The sequence below is a fragment of the Varanus komodoensis genome, unplaced genomic scaffold (assembly GCF_004798865.1).
Source record: "Varanus komodoensis strain SLA01 unplaced genomic scaffold, ASM479886v1 scaffold20_1, whole genome shotgun sequence".
In the NCBI taxonomy this organism is placed as follows: domain Eukaryota; kingdom Metazoa; phylum Chordata; class Lepidosauria; order Squamata; family Varanidae; genus Varanus; species Varanus komodoensis.
In genome coordinates, this window is record NW_025335587.1 from 12,634,503 (window position 1) to 12,656,988 (window position 22,486).

The 22,486-nt window shown below is 44.0% G+C and overlaps 2 protein-coding genes across 3 annotated transcripts in view; both read right to left on the reverse strand.

The window, feature by feature from the left end:
- Positions 1-6,087, reverse strand: part of ANKFY1 (ankyrin repeat and FYVE domain containing 1) — a 52,479-nt gene extending 46,392 nt beyond the window's left edge. The window contains exon 1 of the mRNA XM_044429806.1: positions 6,010-6,087. Within this exon, the coding sequence (XP_044285741.1) occupies positions 6,010-6,019 (10 nt within the window). The 5' untranslated portion in view covers positions 6,020-6,087. The remainder of the gene's footprint in view (positions 1-6,009) is intronic.
- A 6,624-nt stretch (positions 6,088-12,711) lies between these two features.
- UBE2G1 (ubiquitin conjugating enzyme E2 G1) overlaps positions 12,712-22,486 on the reverse strand; it is a 36,103-nt gene continuing 26,328 nt past the window's right edge. For both annotated transcript variants that reach the window (XM_044429950.1, XM_044429951.1), the window contains exons 3-6: positions 20,712-20,809; positions 17,354-17,532; positions 16,509-16,633; positions 12,712-13,769 (exon numbers count right to left, since the gene is read on the reverse strand). In XM_044429950.1, the coding sequence (XP_044285885.1) occupies positions 16,547-16,633; positions 17,354-17,532; positions 20,712-20,809 (364 nt within the window). In that variant the 3' untranslated portion in view covers positions 12,712-13,769; positions 16,509-16,546. The remainder of the gene's footprint in view (positions 13,770-16,508; positions 16,634-17,353; positions 17,533-20,711; positions 20,810-22,486) is intronic.

Here is a 22,486-nt window from a genome sequence, read left to right on the forward strand (position 1 = left end):
GTACATACAATTAAAAACAATCAGCAACAGAAATCACAGGACTGGATGAAACCTTATCATGAGCTGTAAAAAATGCATGGCAGTAGAGGAAATTCTTAACCTGGTGCCAAAGAAATGATGTTGTGGGAGCCATGCAGACCACACTGGGAAGAGTATTCCAGAATAAGGGGGCAGCCACCAAGAAGGCCTCTCCCTTGTTAGCATCCTGGAATCTTCCCCAATGGATGCACCTGGAAGCGAGTTCTTCCTGCTACCATCCTACACTACAAATTCATGCATGCACACTTAGAAAGGAGGGACACATTAAACACCTGCCACCATAATCCCATTTAGTGGTGACCATACTTGAAGCTAAGCATGTGGCCACAACACTGTGCTGATCGCAAATGGTGTGGCAGCACACGCTGCAAAGGAAGACGGCATTCAGCAAACTTTACACATCTCATGTTACACCGGCAAAGCAACAGCCCATCAATCCTGGAACGAGAAGACTGCACTGAAGTACCTATTTTTATTTTGGTATTTTCTATAAAAACTACTTTTCAAGTCCTGGAAAAGTGAGTGGAAGCCACACAGATCCCCGAGCTGGAAGTTTAAGACTGCAAATCTCAAAAGCTTCAAATGAACTGATAATCACAGCAGGAAGCACACAACATTCTAAGCAGGCAGGTACAAGGATTATGGATGGGCCTGCCTGTCAATTTCAATTTCTCTTCATTTCCCATTTTTCCATTCCTCAGTTCCTTCCATCCTATTTATCTTTCAGTTTGCAATGCTCAAGTTGGTCAGCATGATCTGATGCACATATTTGTGCACATTTATCTTAATATGCATACTGCTGTAAGTATTTTGCCTAACAAAGAATTCTGCAAGCAGTTCTCTCTTGCGTGAACTTTTCTGCATACCTTCCCACTACCGTGTGTGTTTGCATGTGCATGTTTTGCTTAAGGATCTGCATCACAAAGTTTTGAGGCATGTCATTAGTGAAGGGTAACTGTGCCAATGATTGATCTGGGTACTGCTAATTTGGTACATTCTTATCAAGATGAAAAATGAACGAAACTCCCCCCTGGCCCTACATCAATATACAAAATCAAGAAGATAACTAGGACTTGGGTTGCAATAAAAAAATCCCTTAATTAAAAAATGTCAATGAAATATTATATTGCCTGAAACTTGTAGGGTAGTTTTATAAAGTACCAAATGTTGCTCTCTCTCTGCTTTAAAAGTCTAGAGTGACATTTCTAGATGCCCAGGAATCTGGGATTTAATCATTCTTTGAGCAACACAGACTTGAGTAAACATTAAATAATTGTTCTTAGGAAAGTACCATGACAGAATTTCTATAAAAACTGATCTCTGTAAGGTAAAATGCTATAGCCTCCCAATTTTCAGTAAATACAAAAATGTGTTTTTAACTGCTCACCTAAACACAGAAGCCTTATTTTTAAATATAACTTTCTGTTAAAGCACCGCATGTGGCTGGTGGGTCTCAGAAGCAGCATTCTCTAACTTACTCACACACGGAAGAGAATGCCTCTTCCACGACAACAGCCATGATGTGCCCAGGTTAAAAGCAAAATGTGTGCCCCTTTTCTTCATAACTGCTGATTCACATGCCCATTTGCTCGTACTGTCTATTTGGTCAACTGATTAAACCCCAAGAAACAGTTTGCAAAGGTTGGTTAAAGTGGGTGAAGGTCCCAGTTGTTGCAAAATGGCCCTTCACAGCTTTACCCTGAAGCCCTATTTGCTTCTGAAACATTTTTCCATCCACACTTAGCTCTGCTTATCTAGCACCATCTGCTCACCCAGTGCACAGCAGACAGACTAACTTAAAACACTACAGGAATACGAAGGAAAAGGGAACGAGCTGATCTTCTCATAATGAGAGTCTACGCTTTTTATTCTTCAATGAAACTTTCTGCGAAAAAGAAAATGGAAACAGTAAGATCTCTGGCTGTGGGAGGAAGTCTGGGAGAAGCTGCAAGATCATACATTCCAGCATACACATGAGCATTGCACAAAGTTGAATATTGCTTTTAGTTTAAAAAAAGGCTGCAAGTCGAGGGACAGTTTCCTGGAAGTAAGCACTATTCAGCTTTCTCAGTTACTTCTGAGTAGGCATGTCTAGAATTGCACAGTAAATGTCTTTGAACATCAAAGGGAAGTGTGGTGTAAGAATTTAAAATCAACATTTTCTGCACATTGCTACACAAAGGGTACTATCTGATAACCTTTCAAGTGGACATGACCAAATGACTGATACAGCCATCCTGATCAAAAGCTTTTCTTGTTACATTATCCACAGAAAATATTCCTATAGGGCTCCCCCCCCCGCACCCCCAGTATCTCAAAGACAATTATGTGGACAACATTTCCAAGATCACCCATGGGAATCATGCCTCCAGGGAGACTTAAAACCTGTTTGCTTTCAATCCAAACCCAACAATCTGGGCACCACATCATACTGACTTTCAAACAGAAAAGATTTCACAACAACCATTTTGGCTCTTCTCTGGAAGCAGAACAGAGGAAAAGCAGCTAAAATATCTCTGAACAACCTGAGATACACAGAATTAGGAGGGTGAAGGCCACCTTGGGACAACATATTTAAATCCCCACTTTGCTATCAAGCTCACCAATATGGGAGAGTGTCTCGGCCAAGATATAACTTCATCTACTTACCAGGCTAGGTAAATAGGTAAATATCAAGCTAAGTTCCCTGGAGGAAAGGTAAGATGAAAGATACAATGGGAGTTTGCACAACACGGTAAGCCACTGTGGTTTACCACCATTGTTGGTCTGTTGTTTTGTCTGAACCCGCACGGCATTTCAGTTTGGTCTTTAAAAACCATGCTGTTTTGCATTGCTGTCAGAGTCCTCCTTGCTCTGCTCACCTCCTGCCTCAAAGAAAGGCCTAACCTACCTCACACAGTTGTTGTGAGGATGAATTGTATAAAAGTAATAACAAGCAAGCTGGGTGATGTTGGGCCCATCACCATTTCTCAGTCTAGCCTATTTGAATGTTACCTTAGAAAGAAGCAAAAAGGAGGTATATCTCTGCCCCAAGAAATTTACAATTATTATGGTAATTTATACAGAACCCTTGGGGCACAAGTTTATGCCAGTGTAGACAAAAAAGATGTACAGTTCTGGGCATGCCCCAGATAGTACGGCTTCACTAAGAGATAACCGCAAGCCTCTACAGAAAAGCGGGTGTTAAAGAGAGGACTGAACAACAACAACGAACAAAGCAGCACAAGAGAGTTTACTTTAGCTTCCTGTTTCGCTGAAGCTGTGAGCACTGGGTTAGTGTGTGCCTGTTATGAGGATGCCCATTCATAAAATGGGCTCTGGTGGGTACTGCTAAGAAAACACACGTCACAAATCCACAAGCTGGTGACACTCATAGCAAGTAATTCACCCAAGAACCTGAATACTTACACAAGTGGATTTTCAGTCCTTGAACAAATCCTTAGCATCCACAATTCTCCCTCCCATTCAAGATTTCACTTTTTTATCCCACAGTGAATAAGACTCACTCACCCCAGTTGCTCCTTTCTCTTTTTCAGGATCATCCTAGCCCAAAAAAAAGATCTCTTGCTGACACATAAGAACATAGACACCTTCCTTGCTTTCTCCATCGCAATTATTCTTGCTCTCCACAGTCCCTCCCACAATCTCCCAGCTTCCTCCTTCCATGGGCCCAGTTGCCATCCAGCCCTCCATGGGTTCACTCCCAGCTTCTCTCCAGTTTCCTCACTCCCTACCGGACAACAGCTGTGGGTTCTATCCCCTTTCTTCCTTTGCATTCTCCCTGCACCTGCTGGAGCACTTCAAGCAAAGGTCCACCTGCCCCTTTACTTCTCTGTGTCCATGTAGGAGTGGAGAAAGGAACACAGAAAGCACTCGATTTTTTAAAAAACCACAAGTACCACCAGGGTACTTTACAGGCACTGAGGAAGGGCCTTGCAGGCAACCACACCGACCACCCTGAGCTCGACAAGACAGCTGATGAGGTGGGGCTTTGCCACAGAAAGTATGCATTACACACAGAGGAACACTGACTCAATCAAGAGCATCTTCTGGCAGGTTTGAACAACGCTCTTGTCCAAGATCCTTCAGAGCAGCTGCCAGCTGCTTTGTCACTTCAGATGTTGTTGGACTCCAACCCCATCATCCCTGACTACTGGCTGGAGCTAATGGGACTTAGGGCTCCACCGCATCTGGATGGGAACAAGCCCCCTATCTCTGCTGCAGCCTGTGCAGAGCAGTACAGACCACAATGGGACTGCAGCTCTGCATGCAAAAGCTCTGGGTTCAAAGCCAATTTCAATTTCTGGCACTGCCAGTTGTAATCTTATGCACGTTTGAATCAATTAAAAAGGCCTACAATTCCCAGGAAAGCCCAGGCAGTATTGCTGAGCTTAGCTAGATGGACAAGTTCCTCAGTTCCTAAAACAGGCTATGAAAAACGGCATCATGCATGTGTGATGACTGCAGGATAACAGTGTGGGGGCTGTCAGGGTTGTCCTTGCTCTGCTCAACCCCTGCCCTACAGAAAGGAGAGGAGCAGCACTGCGCAGCTGATTCCCACCCTCTTCTAGGAGGTGGTTCTGGTTTCCACTCAGCCATGGAGTTCACCAGCACTGGGCTGGTGACTGGGAGACTAAGGCCATCGTGCCCACCAGGCCATGAAGGCACTGCACGATGCTGGGCCAGTGGCTGACTCTCAGCCTCCCCTACCTCACAGGATTAGTGTGCACATAAAATGGAGAGAATTAGGTAAACAACCCTGAGCTCCTTGCAGGACAAAAGAGGCAGAATATTCATTTAATACATAAAATTAAGTGAGCAATCCCTAGCTTTTCCATGTAGGCCTGGACAAGACCCCGGTGGGAACACTGGGATTGCTATTGCCAGTCAGTGTAAACAATATTGAACCAGACAAACATGTCATGAACAGAGCTGGCTGGGGGATCAGACTAGATGGTCCGGGAGACCCTTTCCGACTCGCTCAGTTTCTATGTTTCTAAACACAGGGCGAGATTTGGTGCATTTGAGGGGTAGCTGCTGGACTGTACTGGTGAAGCTAATGCTTTCCATGCAGGAAGCTCCCAGGGTTAGAGCCAGCATCTCCAATTACAGATAAGAAAAAACACCTGCCTGAAGCTCCTGGAGAAAGACTACCAAGTCAGTGCTGGTAATAGAGGCATAGCAAGGCAGAACAACCGTCTGACTATTTATGAAGCAACTTCCCTTGGGCGGCAGAAGTTTTGCAGAATTCCAGCCAGTATTCTGATGCCCGCAGGATGTGCCGAGGTAGAATGCCCAGAGCCCAAGTTGCTTTCCTCCAGGTGTGCTGAATTATCGCTCCCAAAACCCCCAGCTAGTTGCGCATCCCACGTGTGCTGAACCACAACTCCCAGAATCCCCAGCCCGTTGCCCCTTCGCAGGTGTGCTGGATTACAGCTCCCCAAATCCCCCAGCCAGCAACCTGCTGCTCCGCAGGTATGCTGAACTAGAACCCCAGAATCCCCGCCAGGCAGCGACCCGCTGCAAAGCTAGCTGGGGGTTCTGGGACCTGTAGTCCAGGCATCGAGATGGCACCCGCTGGAAGGAGCCAAGGGCTGCTCAGAATAATTTGCTTTCGAGGCTCCCGGGTGGGCGCATGCGGTCCTCTTAAGGCGCCCACTCGCCACTTCAAGGAGCTCCTTCGAGCCGGGATCGCATCTCTGGTCCGTGCCCCACAATAACCGGGCAGAAAGCGAAGCGCCCCCACCTCAGGCGGCCACGACTCCTTCGCCTTCGCCTTCCCCACCCCGCCCCACAGGCACCCATACAGGTGGCCCTCCAGAATGAGGGGACCCAACGACCCCGCCGCGGCTTCTCCAGCGCCCCCGTCCAGACGCGCCTTCCCACCGTCCCCCAAAAGACCCCGCCCCAAAGAAAACAGCCCAAAAGGCAGCCTCCCCTCAGGCGGCTGCCACCGCCCCCCGCACGTACCGTCCGCCATGTTGCCCGGCCGCTGCCTCGGACGAGCTCCCGCGAGATCTGAGGCGAGGCGGGGGAGCGGGAGAAGAGGAGGGAGCCGCGCAGGCGCAGTAGGCGCGCCCGGCCGCGGCCTTTGCAGAAGATGGGGGGGGCTCGCGGGGCGGGGCTTAGCTGGCGGGGCGGGGCGGGGCGGGGCCTGGGGGCAGTTTAGGGCGGCTCTGCTCGCGACTCAAATCGCTCTTCAGACTTTCCCGCTGAAGTGTGTGAGCGCGTGAAGAGTGCTCGCTGCCTGTGCAGCAGAAGCTCGCACGCTGTTATCACAACGACTACATTTGTGTCCGGCTTTGTTTCTTCTCTCAAGGAACCAAACCCTTTTCCTCCTCCGCGTTTTATCCTCGCAGCAACAACCCTGTGAGGTGGGCCAGGCTGAGAGTCCGTGATTGACCCCCAAGTAACCCAGTGCACTTAGCAGACTCACTTAACCACTGCACCTCTTTGATTCTCAGTCGTGCAAGTCTTTCTTGAGCATGTCCTGAATCTTCTTAATTCTTAATTAAAACAGACATGTATGAAGTGTCTTTATTGGCCCAAGCAAAGGTTTCTTTTAAGGGTCCAATGAACCAAGTGCCAATCCCCAGAGCAGATGATATTTTGCAAAGCAGACCACCGAGCAAATTGTCTCTCAAGTGTGCTGGGTGGGAGGGTTGTTTTTGCTTGAGGAGAATAAAGGGGGATCGATCCAGTGATGGGCTTAATACGACATTCATCTGAGTACATATCAAGCGTTTTTAAATTAGTTTTAAGTGGAACGATTTGTGTGGGAATGTGTTCCCAAAGCCCACTGCCCTTGTGACAAGCATTGCAAGAAAATCGTACTTTTCAGCAGGGTATACTTTATATTTGCATCTTAAACCATTCTGTAGAAAGGTTTAAGGATCCCACAGTTCGTTTTTTCTAGCTTAAGGAGGTCACATTCTGGCGAAAGCTCAGAAGATTTTAACCAGGCTAGTAAATTCTGCTCAGTTGACTGGCAACCTTACATATTCTGGAAGCATTGTGATCTCCCATAGAGTTCACCATTCATAATGCAGGTGAGGAATGAGAATGGCTGGAAACCATGCCTTGAACATTTACAGAGAGCCTTTTCTTTACCCCAAGGCAATCCTGCTTGGAATCCAGACAGTATGACATCCCATAAAATGTGGTCCTACACCTCTCCAAGTTAGAAATAGATACCCATTGATGCCTATGGGGTGAGTCACTGGACAGGTTTGCAGCCTACAGTCACAACCTGGCAAATGTACTGGGGAAAAAACCATCCTTGTGCATCAGATTTGCTGTGCCGTGTGTTGCCGCCTCAGCCACAATTCCACTGGGCACAAACTTCATGTCCATTCAGGCAAACGTTTAGCTTCCTTTCATGAGCGTGTGGATTGTTATTTCAGGTTGCTGAATGTGGTGCTTTGTCAAATGAGGATACAAAGCTGACTTGTAGCAACAGAAAAGGCCTGCTGGATCAGGTAAATCAGAGAAACAGAATGCCCGTGCTCCAGCATTCTGTTCACACCGTGGCCAGGCCGATTCCTGCAGGAAAGCCACAAAAAGGAAATGCTTCCACACAGCTGGTCTGTGTAAACAAGCTGATCCTGCAGGTAGCAGGTAGGCATGAGGACTAGGCACCATGGATGGCCTTTTCCTCCATGAATTTATCCAATCCCCCTTTAAAAGCCGTCCACATTTATAACTATCCCTACATGTTGAACTGAATTCCATATTACTTGCTATGTGAACAAGTTCTGACTTTTAGTTGTCCCACTCAGCTTCATGAGATCACCCCCTCAACAACCTGTCTTACAAGAGGGCAAAAAATGTTTCCTTATCCACATCGTGTATATTTTTGTACATTCCCATTATGTGCTCGTTAAACATTTTGCTAGGCTATACAATCTCAGCAGCACCCCCTTGATCGTTTTAGTTGCCCTTTTTTGACACTATCTATTTGGCTTGAGGGTAGCTGTTCATTTTTTCTCCAGCCCTCCCAGCTGAGATCCTTCAACTGGAAGTAAGATCCGGCCATATCAATCCTGTTGGAGCAAAATCACGGAGAGTCTTATGGCGCCTGAACAGCAACCACATATTTTAAGGCCGAGATTTCTGTTGACTACAGCCTGTTTCATCCGTAAGTTACACATGCATGCCCAGGCACACAAACAATGCGCTGGGGTAGGTGGGACTGAAATGAAGTCACGAAAAAAACGAAATACAAGAAGCTCATTAAGCAAGTCATTATCTTATTAACAGAAGCAATTCCTAAAACTGCTGTTGGGGATAACAGGTTTGTACTGGTGAACTGCTTAACCCATGTAGTGTTGTTAAAAGTTATCTCTGAACTTTAAAGACATTTTTAAACTCTGTGTGAGAAAGAAGTCTGCATACTGAGGATGTTATCTTCCATGGAAAACCTGTGTTTTTAATATGTGCCAGAACCCCAGGAAGGTCTGCACCTGTCTTCATTTGTAAGGGTAGGGAGGCCCAGAACAGGAATTAGTAATACTAAGTGAAAAATACAACCCCCCCCACTCCACTTTGGTTCTTAGCTTTTTAAAATTGGCACAATTGCTTTATGTCAGCTTTTTACCAAGAAAGGCCTCGATCGCCTTTGTTTTACTAATTGATGGTTTCCTGTTTGTATTGTTTTTTGCTTCAACAAAATGGCTAAAATGTTAACTAAGTTTTGTTTGTAACTGTCTGAATAAACTGTACTTTTAATATGTCAAACAACGTTATTCAAACTAAATTATACATTTTCAAATTCCTCAAGGTAACATGACTTTCAATTTGCAAAATGGTACAAATAATGCTTGTTCTTCTTTTTTTGGGGGGGGAATGTCCATACTCCCCCCCCCCCAAAAAAAAAAAAAGAACCAGGGTGAAGGGGTTTTTTTTCTGTGTCTTCAAGATTTTCGGGAATGTTACACATATGCTCCTAAGACTTGTTTCACTGGGGACCTAAGCAGACGGTTCTGTCTTCCTGTTCTCAGGCAGGCTGGAAAAGACCCAAGCCCTTTGATTGGTTTTAAAGGTTCTGCCATTTGATTAAGATCTGACTGGTGGGACAGAATCTTCTCCATGGTGGCACCACTGTCCTGGAACTTCGTGGGAACCTCCAAAAAGCCACTGCAGTTGCTTTTATCACTATTTGCCATGGAAACCTAAAGTTGGAAGCAGCCACTGAGTCCAGTGCTCAGTGCAGTGTTGGGAGAACCCACTACCTCCTTAGACAGTTGGGTCTATGATCTAACCATTAGGCAGCTTTTCATGAAACATAACCAGTTCCTCCAATCTTTCTTTCAGAACCTTGTTTCTAGTTCCCTAAACATCTTTGTTGTCTTACTCGGAATTTATCTGAATCCTCCTTGGAATTGGACATTCAGAATTGGACAGACTCAGGGTCCAACCAGAAAAGAATGGAATTATTACTTCCCATAATTTCCAAGCTATACTTCCAGATATTTTTGAAAGGCAGCTTGCAAATTAATAGAAGAAATGTGCATGAGATTTCTGGTCCAGCCTGAATTCAGTCGGGTCTAAATATATTTTGCACCTGGGGGTAGGTGACTCTGCAGGGACAGTCTCCCAGCAAGGCAAGATCACCTTCATCAGCATCCCAATTAATTCACCCCATGAATTAACTCTCAAACATTTCCTGGGGAAGGAATGGATGAGACACCTCCATGCCTCCAAGAGACAAGGTCAACTGTTCCTATCTGGGACTCTCTCACAGTAGCCCTTTAAGCAGTGAAATATATCTAAAACAACAATAATTAAAGCAGCCATGGCAACCCAGATTTAAGTAGCCATGTAATGCCAATGGGAGCAGGGATGAAAGCTGTAAAAGCAAACTTGGGACTAGAGCAAAATGAGGTATTTAGCACTAGATTAATTTTCCATTTAGCCTCCTACAAAGTCAGGACAGAAGTATACAGGAGGATGCCATTTAATTTGCCTGAAGAGAAAAATTAAAGGCATAAAACAGCACACAAAAATTCAGGTTTTTCAGAAAGGCCAGAGAGTATGATAGTAACCACCACGAATTTTAATATTGTCTAACCTCTTCCACAATAGGAATAAGCAGTGAAGTGGTAGTGTTTGCTGATGACACCAGCAAGCTATTTAGGGTGGTTAAAACCAAAAGGGACTGTGAAGAGCTGCAAAGGGCTGGGAGAATGAACCGACATCAAAATGACAAATGCAATTCAGTGTAATGCGCATGTTTGGGCGAAAATTCCCAAGTTCAAATATAGAAGGGGTGGGATCTGAGCTAGGAATGATTGGGTCCAGAAAGGGACGGTTGGTGGGTGGGTGGGGGTGGACTGCTCAATGAAAAAGCAGAGCCCATGAGCCATTCCTGTGAAAAACACAACCCCCACATTAGGCATAATTAGGAAAGGGGTGACAACTGCAAAGATCATACTACCTGTGTATAAATTTTTGGTGGGACTGCACTTAGTAAGTCCTCCTATGAGGAATGTTGGAACAACTGGTTTTGTTTAAGCTTAGAAGAAAGGTAGGCATAGGCAGACATGACAGAGGTGTTTAAAATTATGCACAGTGCAAAGAAAGTGGGGAGACGCCTTTCTCCTTCATTCATAGCACTAGAAATGTGGGTCATCCCAGGAAGCTAATTGTTGGGTGATTCTGGACAGAGAGTATCATTAAACTCACTGCCACAGGTAGTCCTGATGGCCAATTTGGAGGGCTTTAAGAGGACTGGTCAAATTAAGGGAGGCAGTCAATATAGCCTTGTTGGCTACAGTTGCCGAGGAGCTTGGGCAGATGGAACTCTTGCACCCATCCTGCTCACGGGATCCTATGGCATTTGCTTTGCTGCTACATGGACAGAGGGCTGGACTGGATGGACCACTCATCTGATCTGGCATGGCTCTTAATGCAATCAGGCTCTTAGCATCATCCAAGACGACATAAAAATCCTCCCTTTCAAACTGCCATCACCCCAGTGCAATTTATGGACAAGGGAAGCAAATGCTTTGTGTTGTAGCAAGCTGGGGGACCTTATTAATTCCATGTCCAGCTGGCTGCCTTTTGGATCACAATAGCTGTCCTAGAAACTCTGGGATATTTCCCTCCAGATTTTAATTATGAAATGGATGGGCAGAATGCACGACACTCCCCCCGCCTCGCTGCCCCTCTCCTTGTCTTATACAGGCAGAAGAGCACAAACGTTAGCCAGCTGGCTAGCGAGGAATCTCCTCCCCCACCTCAACAGGAGCCAAGCGAACTTGGTCCTTGTTAGAGCAATTGTCCAAATCCAGCTATTGTGTCTGGGCATGGACAGCTCAGAAGCAGCAAATCTAGTTGTCTTCCTAAAGGAAGAAACACAATTAAGTAGCATTTCCAATTCAGGGCAGCTTAGAGTAACACGGGCTGCCACATGGATCCAGAAAAATGGAACAAAACATTGCTGCTTTTAAATAAATACTAGAGACAAGAAGCTGCTACATCTAATTTCAGATTTTATTTAATTGGCTTGCACCAATGGTGGGTCCCCTGGCATTTGTAATTGGTTCACTCTTTTGCCTCTCAAACACGCGTTTTTCTTTGTGCTTGCTTGACTGAAATGGCAGCCCTGCAGTGACATAACCCGGGCCATCTGCATGCACCCTCGTGCGCACAAGAGCATGTGCTTTACACACAGTGGCCAAGAATCAGTTCCGACCCAACCCTATGCAATTAGCTGCATAGTCAAGGAGGGCTCCAGGAGACCCATTCAGCTCCATCCCTTTGCTACACTAAAAGATGTTGCTTTCCACCAGAAATATATTTACATGGCTTAAAGTCCTCACGCTTTAAAGTGAGGGCTGTTGATGTTTTGTCAAGGAACAATAGCAAGATAAAAGACACGTGTTTCCCCCCCTTTTTTAATGCCATGTAGCTCATTTAAAGTGCCACCTCCCCGCCCCCCACACACACACCAGAGGGACATTGCTGCTATTCCTTTGTGGATTCAAACATACAGCAAGGAGCTTGCCTCTAGCCTTGGCTTTGAAGCAGGGGCTATGGAAGGCTGTAAACAGCCAGAGACGTGAGGGGGTATGCACACACAGAAACCAAGAAGGCCTAAAGCAACAATCTTCAGTGTATGTAACATTAGAAGATTAAAATGCTTCTAATGAAGAGATTACAGGCCGCTGGATTACTGGACGGGCAAGGAGCTCCCTCCTTATACGAGTACAGTGTGTCCCGGCAGCTTGCGGCAGTCTTCTCTCATTCCCACCCTTCAGCAATATGCACACTTTATTCCTGCACAACCAGCGATTCCACCATTGGCTTGTTCCACTTCGGCTCACAGGACCAGCTAACTTCCAAGAGGCAGCCCCTTAGCAGATTAGCTGCAACAACATTCAATGCATTTTTGTTTTATGACATTTATACTCCTCCAAAGAGGTTCTTCCTTTTTTTCAAGAGAGAGATTGTTTAGGGCTACTTTACACATTATACATGGAGATTCGCAGAACTCATCAAGTGGTCTTTGAACAAAGCAGACAAGTCAATTCCACACCATGTAAGTCATCTGTCGATGGAGACCCATGAACGAGTAACTGCCAATCCAGGTGGGCCAACAGCCTTCAGTTTAAGGGTCTCTGAAACTGTGTTCTCATTTTGATGTTGCAGACAGCCAACTTGACACCAAGCTATTGGAAAAATTTATATTTTGGAAGAACTCACTACAGAAGGTGACAGAATTCCAAAATCAAGTTACATGAAAATATACATCGCAATTTCTCTTTGTACATTAAGTGAGGAAAATCTGCAGGAGATTAGAAGGCAAAGGATGAAGGAAAAGAGAGAAATGTGAGAAGAGAGTGAAAGGTGGGGAGACAGCATTTGATAGCAAAACCAGAACTCACTTGAAAGCCTACAGTTCTGCATGCTTTTATTTATCCAACTTCAAACCAGCAAGAAATAAAAAAGCAGATCAACCTACACTGGCTAACTTAAGCTGACCACTTCCAAAGCTCTCAGCCCTTTTGGGAAAGGTGCCAGGCTCAAGGATGCCCTACAGCTGTTATGCCTTATTGCTGCATCCAAGGCAAGGGACGAGCACAGCTGAGTAATAACATAAAGGAAACAAATGCACCGCCTGCTGACAGTCTCAAGTTGTGTTAGAATCAAGTAATAGATCAGTGTTTTACTAATGTAATCTGAAAAAGTAGAGGGAAAGGGAGTTATAAAGGTATTAAACTTTATTAAAGTCAGATGATGCTCCAATGGCTGAAAAAAAAGTTAAAATGGAATTTTTAATCCTAATTTGTTTTAGTCTGACATGCTTCACGAGAAATTTTAAAGACTTACAAGAAAAATGTGAATTGGGAGTGGGGATGGGGGAAGAAAAGGAAAACCTGCTAAAAATCTGTAGAATTTACACGATTCTTATTCTAACTACAAGACAGCATTATTATTTGGTACAATGTGTATTTGTGGATGTACATGAACAGTATATATATTATCCGGATCATGTTGTGCTATGTACACATCTTTACAACTCTTCCTGAAGGTTAAAGCAGTTCCATTAGTTTTCAAAATGCGCAAATCCTTGTTGGCACATATTAGGCTTTCTGTCAGCATTAATAACTGGCATGTTTTATTGCAGCCCAGTTCCAGCCAGTGTCTGCCAACGTGGTATAAACAGAAGTCCAGCAATAGGTGGGTAGAGTGCAGGAAAAACAGTGCCATGTTCCTCAATTGAAGACCTTCGAAGGCAAGCAAAGAGAATCATCAGTGATCTTCAACACTACAGAAGTACAGCAGATCCCCAAATATTTCTCCACACTGAGCTCTTCACAAAAATGTTCCAGGAAGATTCGCGCATTTTCAAACAGCAGCTGACTCCCAGTGCCAGCACCTGGACTGCTGCTCAGTGTCCCCCACCCAGTTTCCTTTCCAGGTGGTCTCCAGGGATCAGTCTTACAGGACGCATAGAGCTGGGATACTAGTATGCTGCGTGTCTTTTGAAGCTGAGTATCTAAGGAAGACATGTACACTTTAACTGCTGTTCTTGCAAACTAAGAACTACCAGAGGCGTGTTGACAAGCGCTCCTTCTGCCAGCTCCATTTATAGCACAATCATATAGCCGTGCCCCCTCTGCCACAGACTTGAGCATTACGCTTGCAGAACAGCCCTGATGTAATACACCAGAATGTTCACTTTGCACAGAACTCCTCAAAACTGCATCGTTGGGGGGGCAAAGGGTTTCAGACAGAACACCAACGCTTTCCTCAGAAACAGAAGTGTTGGTGGCCACTTCTGATAGAGGGCGGCTTAGGCAAGGAAGCAGCGCTCAATACGCAATACTCTTCGCTCAATTAATTGGAGGTGTGGGAAGGTCTCTGTTGAAGGAAGGCGGGAGAAAAAGGGAGTCACAGCCACAACAACACTTTCCCATTATTCCTGCTGAACGTGTCTGTGTCACCTCAGAGGCTTATATAGTTTGATTCAGCAGAGTTGTTGCTAAACAGTGCATCTTGACCTATTTACAGCAAAAATGGAAAAGAGAGTGCTTCCGCTGTGCGATGGTAGGTAGGTAGGTAAGTAGGTAGAGATATAGATATATAAATGGCTTTCATACACAGGATGAGGCGTGTCAAAGCTTTGGGACAGTGCTTGCTAAGACTAAGAACACTGTAACCTTCACTGTCAAACCAGCTCAATTGCAGATTATGGCAGGTTTTCTTTTTTCCAGCAGCTACTAAAATTAAGCATCCCAGAACTACCCCCCAGTAAGTTGGAGTACAATATCATGCCAAAGTCCAGCAGCTTCAACAGCAAGCCAGGTGCATAACAGGAAATCACAATTGCTATTATGGTCTTGTTCTTTTAAGTTAATGCTTGTGTCTGTGTCTTTAATTTGTGTTTAATTGTTATTTTTGTTAACCGTCCAGAAACTGTTGGCTATTGGGCAGGATTAGAATGAAATTAATAAATCTGACTGTAATTAAGCATTCCTTAACAGTCCCCCCTCCACCCAATCATGCCAGCCTGCTATGAAGTGTGCGGGCTAAAGAAGGGCGATTACTTTTGAATGCACCACACTCTCTGGTTAAAGAAAGCTCACCTGCATGCTCCACTCAGTTACCCACATGCAGGTGCATCTTGACTGGGTGACTGAAAGGTGACCCACCTGGCCCTCCCACTTATATCCGACACGCCACACATCCGCCCCTGAACCAGCTCAGTGTCTGAGGGAGCCCAGCAGCTCTGCCTGAAGCATTTAAACAAGCGGAATGGGATATTCACCCGTTGGATGTGAGAGGCGGGTGCCCACGCACAGCCAAGCGAAGGCATAGCTACCAAACATGGCTACTACTTCCAAGCTATTCGGTTTTTGGAGTCAGCCAACACCAGCAAGATGCTTGGGACGGTATCTACTACAGGATTACTATTAGCTGTAACTGCAAATACTATGGACATATACAAGCAGTAAGGCCTTTTCCCCCCCCTACCAACCCTGGGACCAAATATTGAAACACATATTCCATTCTCATGCTAGTAGCATTCTGCAATACAGAGTATCATGACATTTCCCTAAGAGGCTTCCACTGACATCTTCCAGGCACCCACGGATTACAAGTTCGAGAAAAGAGGTCCTACTCCCCTTCCATGGAGCCCCCGGTGGTATCACACGGATGGAAGTTATCCTACAGTGCTGCTGTATCACCTCCTCCAAATCCATTCACTGCCCTCAAACAGGACCCTTACTTACTCAAAATCAATGCCAATAGTAAGGATGTACTGTCTTTGGGAGTTTTGAAATAGAGGTGCGAGGACTCATATAGTTGGGGCTATGTTGAGTATCTTTCAGGTTACTTCCAGGTACACACACAGGATCTGGGCAGTTAACATAATCAACACCTCAACCATCACCTCCTCCTGAGTCACTGCTTTCACTCAGCCGGTCTGTGCAATGTTAAACCACTAGTTTTATTCTGCTATTCCTCTTGGCAGCTGAGGGCGATACACAAAACTCTGCCGTCTCAAGTGTCTCGTGGCTGACAAGAATTTAGATCTGGCCAAAGTATGGCATACTACCAACTACACTTACTCCTGGTCTTCCTCAGATTTTCCAGGGACCATGTGACATGTGCTGTAGAGATGGAGACTCCAACACAATAAAGCGAGCTTGAGTGCTACATATAAGCGGCTCTGAAGTCAAGAGCTCGTCTTCTAATTTTGTTTCTGGCTGGAGTCCCTACTTCATAGCAGGCTGAGTTTATATATAAAATGTAGTCTCAACACCATCAACAGATTCTGCCCTAGAGGAATAGTGAGTGCAGGACATCAAGTCGGCTCAATTAACGCAGAAGACGGTGGAAACACGCAGTTGTGTTCCGTGAAAGCTCACCCAATGCATGGAGCATTTGGCATATAATGCTAATATTTGCCTCGTGGTTCCTCCCATTCAAAATTTGCTGCAAATTAAAGAACGACTTACCCTGAAAAACGTGAAGCTACTAGCTGCTGAAGTAAGTGTTACTCAAAAGCAGTCTCTTGGCTTTTTCTTACACAGCGGGCAACTTTCCTTTTGAATTCTCCATTTCTATCTTCCCTCCATTCTTTCTGCAAATTGAAATCTAGATTTCAAGTTACGCCAACACATTTCTTTTCCTTAACTACTCAGAATTCAGTGCAGAGTGCTATAAAATTGCTTGCCTGTTCTTCTCAATGAGTTTCTGATGCTTGGCATTAAAGCAGAGCCTTCCAGTCATCAAGCACAGTTTAATCTGTAGCAAGTGCTCTTGGGGGCTCTTTTTTAAAAATGACAATCCTCTGTTGTCCTTGGAGTGAAAGGATGTCCTTCATTCTGCAGCCCAAGATTAGAACTGTGCGTATATTCTGTGCCCATCTAAGTCATAATCTGTATCAAATTCTGCACCTAAATTAAGCAGGAGTGCATGGTCTCTCTGCTTCCTCCTGTTATCAGGTCAGACAAAACACTGAAAGTTCACCTTTTTGGACCAGCTTCCACCCATTTCAGAGGATTTGCTAGCCATCGTCTACATTTACAGGCCCAAATTAGGCATCGAGGATGAGAAAATCTATCCCAGGGTACCAAGGTTCTACCTGAGATATCCTATTCTATGCAATAGAATTGTTTGCAGTGCAAGCAAGCAGAACTGGGCAGGCTACATATGCAGAGTGGACATGACTGCCCTATCAATCGTGAACTAGGTGTGCATCTCTCTCACATACACAGAGATGTATCTGTGCTCCCCAAGGACCTGACGCTGCTCCCAACAGCAAGGCTGGGAAAAGATTTGCAAGCCATGCGAGTCATACCGCTGCATCCACGTTCGCAGGAGAGTCACCATTGGGATCTGCCAGCATAGAAATTACACTAATCATTATGGTTTCCACAGTATGGATGGGTAGCCAGCGTTCTTCAGGCTTCTCATATCCGTATTTGTCTTCACCAGGCTCATGAAGGATGGAAATACAGACATCCCCATTTTTGTCAACTACCAAAAAGGAACAAAGAGGAAGATTTCAGAGGCACAACACTGTAGGAAAGGCCCTGCCTTGAGTTAATAGACTGAAGGGGCCTGGGGGAGAACATTCTGTTATAACCCTCAGATCCATTTGGATCATGCTCTGCTACTCTTACCGAAGATAAAAGCGGTAAGAAATGGTATTTTATTGGTTTTTGTATCATGTACACCACCCAGAGATCTTGGGCTATGAGCCATATAGAAATGAAACAAATATCTTTATTTGAGAAGTGAGGTATAAATGCTGCAAAGAAATTTTTTTTATACTATGCTTACTTGGGGTTAATTATGTCTGCAAACGTAGAGATGGCCCAAGAGAGAGGAGCCACACAAGAGATGCATGTTAAACCTTGTGCTATTTTGCAGGTCGGGATTAAAGACTGGTCCTGGGTCTTTAACGCTGCTGTCTAGAGCACTACAGAACAACAAGCCAAAAGTTTCCAAAACATGACCTAAACATGCTTTCCAAGAAAAAAAAAGAGCACAAGATTGATGTGGCCTTTTCCCAGAAATGCATCCGATGACTCCAAGCCTTATTAATTTGATAAAAACAGATTGGCTTGAAGAGGCTTATGTAACATTTTAAAGGGGTGGCAATATAGATTCATTAAAAAACTCCTATTTTCAGTCCAGTGGACCATTATTGATCAGGATGGTTGCTTTTGATTTTGGTCGGGAAATACAATGATAAAATAATTACATTATTCATGACTATGGGCCTAACAATAATCCAAAAGACGTTCCATGGAAGTTGCAGCAAACTGCTTTTTATTGCTTATGCTCATCTTATTCTGGGGAGAGATTTAAACAAAATCTTAGATCCTTTGCTAGGCAGGAAAACCCCAGCCACAAAAAGGCAAAGAAAAGTGCAAGTCACATTTGAAGTAGGCCTGGCTGATTCTTGGAGAATTTTGCACCCAGATGGCAGGAAGTATACATGCATGTCACTTATCCATCTTAATCGCTTTCCAGTTAGACTTCTTTATGGTTTCTGCACTCGAGACATTTAATTAATGCCTCTAAGACAGAAATGTTGGTAATTTCAGATCACATCCGAGTCCACTTGGAGCTGCGGTTTTTACATTTACCAAAGCCATCTGCCTTTCCAACATTTTAATTTTTCCTTGCTTAAAAATGAGTCACTGAAAAACAGATTTTGCTGAATTCTGTATTTTGACATTAGTAAAAGTATAGTAGGTTTTGTGCTTTTGAATGAGAACCCAGTAAAGTCTTTATAAAAGACAGTATCATTGCCTGCACTTCAAATAAAAGCAGAAGCAAAAAAATTCAACAAGTGAGAAGTTGACATCTCTTACAGCCAGGTTTGCCATTGCCCCTACTACACAACAGATATTGCAGAGGGTTAAGTGTGAGTTGAGTTGAATAATACTCTCTTATATCAAGTGGAATTTGCTTTAATACATTTCCTCCAGGCTTAATGAGAATCCATCTATTGATGGAGCAGCATACAAATACTGTAAATAAATATTTTAAAAGTGCCAAAAATCCTCCTAAGATTTTGGCTTACAAGCTCAAGCAGAAAAAGCACAAAAAATGTTATGCCAGCTATTAAGGATGAGACCAAAAAAGCACACACTTCACCTAAAGATACCAATTTCAGAAGTTTTAAAAATTCTACCCTGAATTGTCCAGGGGGACATCAGAACAGGATACAGATTCTTCTTCTTCATGTTAGTTTTCTATATTTAAATTCAGTAAGTTTCTTTTGGGTCTCTTGCACACTGAGGAAACCACGAAATAATATCACTACCTGTAAGCCACCTGGGCTGTACAATTTTCCATATGAATGGTATAAAACAGGCTTCTCCAACCTTGTGCCTTCCAGACACATTTGGACAGCAACACCCAGAATTCCCAGTCAATGGCCCTGCTGGATGGGAATTCTGGGAGTTGCAGTCCAAATGCCTCTGAAGGCCACCAAGTTGGGGAAGACTGATATTTGAGTCTGTTAGTCCCTAAGCTTTACTGCTGTTATAATTATACTTTTGAATTGGATTCCCCCTCATCTTCACTTAGTGATGCTTGTCATCACTGTGATTCCCAAATCTGGCGAGGATTACATTCAGTGTGCCAATTATTGATGCTGGCATTAAAATACTGAGAGTGACTCCAGCTGCTAGATTGCAACAGGTTATCCAAACTTTGGTCCAACCAGATCAGGCAGAGCTTATAAAAAATTGACAGGGGGCTGATACTCTGACATTAGTAGTGCATTTGATAACTTGCAAAATGGCAATTTTCATGCTATCCTTACCATTTTACAGATTTGGGAATCTTATTCCCAGAGAATAAGATTCTCTCTCAAATGATGACTGGTTAGTTAAATTTTGGCAAACTGATTAATGAATCTCTGTGTGGTTTGGATAAATAGGCATCCTTAAATTTGAATGTGTGAGGCAAGATAAATAGAGTTCAGATAAATATTGTTTGCCAAATTATGTTTTGTATGTGATTCCTTTCTTTCCTTGGCCAATATTTTCAAACACTTAACAGTCCATTTCATAATCTTTATGGGATTTCATTCTGCCACGAAAACCTTTTAAAATGAGGTAAATTCCAGTTAAAGAGGGTGGATCTGGTATCCCTAATCTCAAAGAAATAATTTAAAGGGTCAAACTACTATTACATTTATTTGAAAATTGGAGTATAAATGTGGAAAACAAGTAAAGCTCAATCAGTTGGACAATATGGATGGAATTCCCCCAACCATGTCCAATACATCACTCACTTTGCTACATTAGAATGCAAGCAGTTTTCCCCACACTACTAAAGGAATCCCTAACACTTTGTCCCAAATCACGTAATTTCCCTCTATTCTTAACAAGTGTTAGTCTGAATGCACTGGGCTGAATCTCATGGACCTGCCCATGATAGGAGGTGGGTGGAACTGAATTCCCTTTTCTCTCCTTTCCCCCTAAACTCCCAGGATGCCCTGAGAATACTCCCTGAGGTATTCTGTTGGCTGAATTGGGCAGCGGTGGACAAGTGGCTTGGACATCTAAAGTGAATGAAAGCCATGCTTCTTTCTAGTTTGACAACCCCCTGCCCCAAATGGCTCTGAACTCAGTTGAGATTAATTCTAGAGATAAGGAAGAACATTACATTTTACACATAGCCTAGTATCTTACCATTTGGGTGCCATATTTCTGTGATAAACTTCATTTTTGGTGGCCTGAGTGGATAGTCCTTTGGGAAAGTAAGGTGAGCCTTGAAGACACCGCCTTCACTGGAAAAATTAAGAAAATTCTCAGTTAATAGCTATTAGAAGCTGCAAAGCTTTACAGTCTGACAGGAGTCTTCTTTTAGAGCACTGCTAGTAGGAACTGCATGAAAACGACTGATTAAATGGCTAAGGAAAGAATGTGTTTGGCAGGTCAGTGCCTATTCTGGGGTTTCAGCATTAATGCTTATACCCAGGATGCATTACCAGATTAATTAATCCCTTGAACTGGTTCCCAACTCTTTAGTAACTTCCTACCTTGAATCAAGCCTGGAATGTCAAAAGTGATGCATTTAGTTTCAAGTTTATAAGCTTAAAAAACAAACAGATGTTTTTGTGCCATGTGCAGTAAAACCCACTGAAGCAAATCCTACTGGTTTTAAACGAGGTTTAACATTTAGTCTACTAAATTCCAACTCATTTTACTCAGCACTTTTGCTAACTGCATACTTGGCCTAAGGACATTTTAATCTACCCAGGGGAAGTCTTTTGGTACACAAATCATCTTTATCATATGGGTTTACGGATGACAGTGCCTTTCCTTATCTGTACAGGTGAGAAGGTATTTTAAACCACTGGGCCAACTAATGGGCCAAGAAGTACCAGTAGATTATAGGATGGGTGGAACCAGATTCGCTTTAAAAATATTGGGAAGACACTGGAAAGGTTTGAGTGTCTAACTGTCCACCAGTGGAGCACAATCTTCTTTGCTCACCTCCATATCATAAAATAGATGCTCACCAACCTATACAGCAAACCAACCCTATACTGTATAGGACCTGCGCTGCAGAATGCAGACTTCAGCCTCTGTCTTGCAAGTCTTACTTACTTACTTAACTTACTTACTTACTTATTTAGGCAACTTCTATGCCGCCCCATTCGCCGAAGCCTCGGGGCGGCTCACAAACCATAAATAAATAAAATTCAATAAAACAATGTAAATTAACAATATAAATTGTTAAGTCATAGGCCCTGCCTAGCCAAATTAACTCTAGTAATTCTAGTAATTGCCCTCCTGCCTTGGCCAGGTGCCTTGTCAGGCAGAGCGGCCCCAGAGTACAGGCTTAACAAGGAAGATGGATCAAAGGATGAACATGCAGCTGTTCTCCATCTTTGGAGCTACACCTTATCAGGGCTGCTAGCAAGCTTATGCTTCAATGCACAAGGTTATGGTTTACTGTATGATATGCTTATGTCATATCCTCTCATTTCGGAATAAGACCCTTAGTTCAGGAGACTTGACAGGCAAGGATTGGAAATTTCCTTGCATGCTATGCTTTCTGGTTTGCTACTCCTAATTATTTCATGGCACCTGTGTAACGTCCATTCGTTTTAGAACATGTGTCACTGCTGTGTCATTACTCAAGCTATCAAGCTTCCAAAAGCAAGCGTTGATGCATAATTCTTGGAAAGATGTAACCTATATTAGCTGGCTATTTCTGTATTGCTTGGACATCAGGTAATGATACAGCTAACGTGTCTGTAACTTGCTCAATAAAGTCTCCTTGTAAGCAAACCTGGATCCGCCTTATAGAAACACAGAAAACAGAGCGAGTCAGAAGGGGCCTCCTGGGCCATCTAGTCTGACCTCCGGCACCAGCCGGCTCCACTCACAACATGCCCACCATGTGGACGTCCAGCCTATCCTTGAACACCCGCACCGATGGGGCCTCAACGACTTCT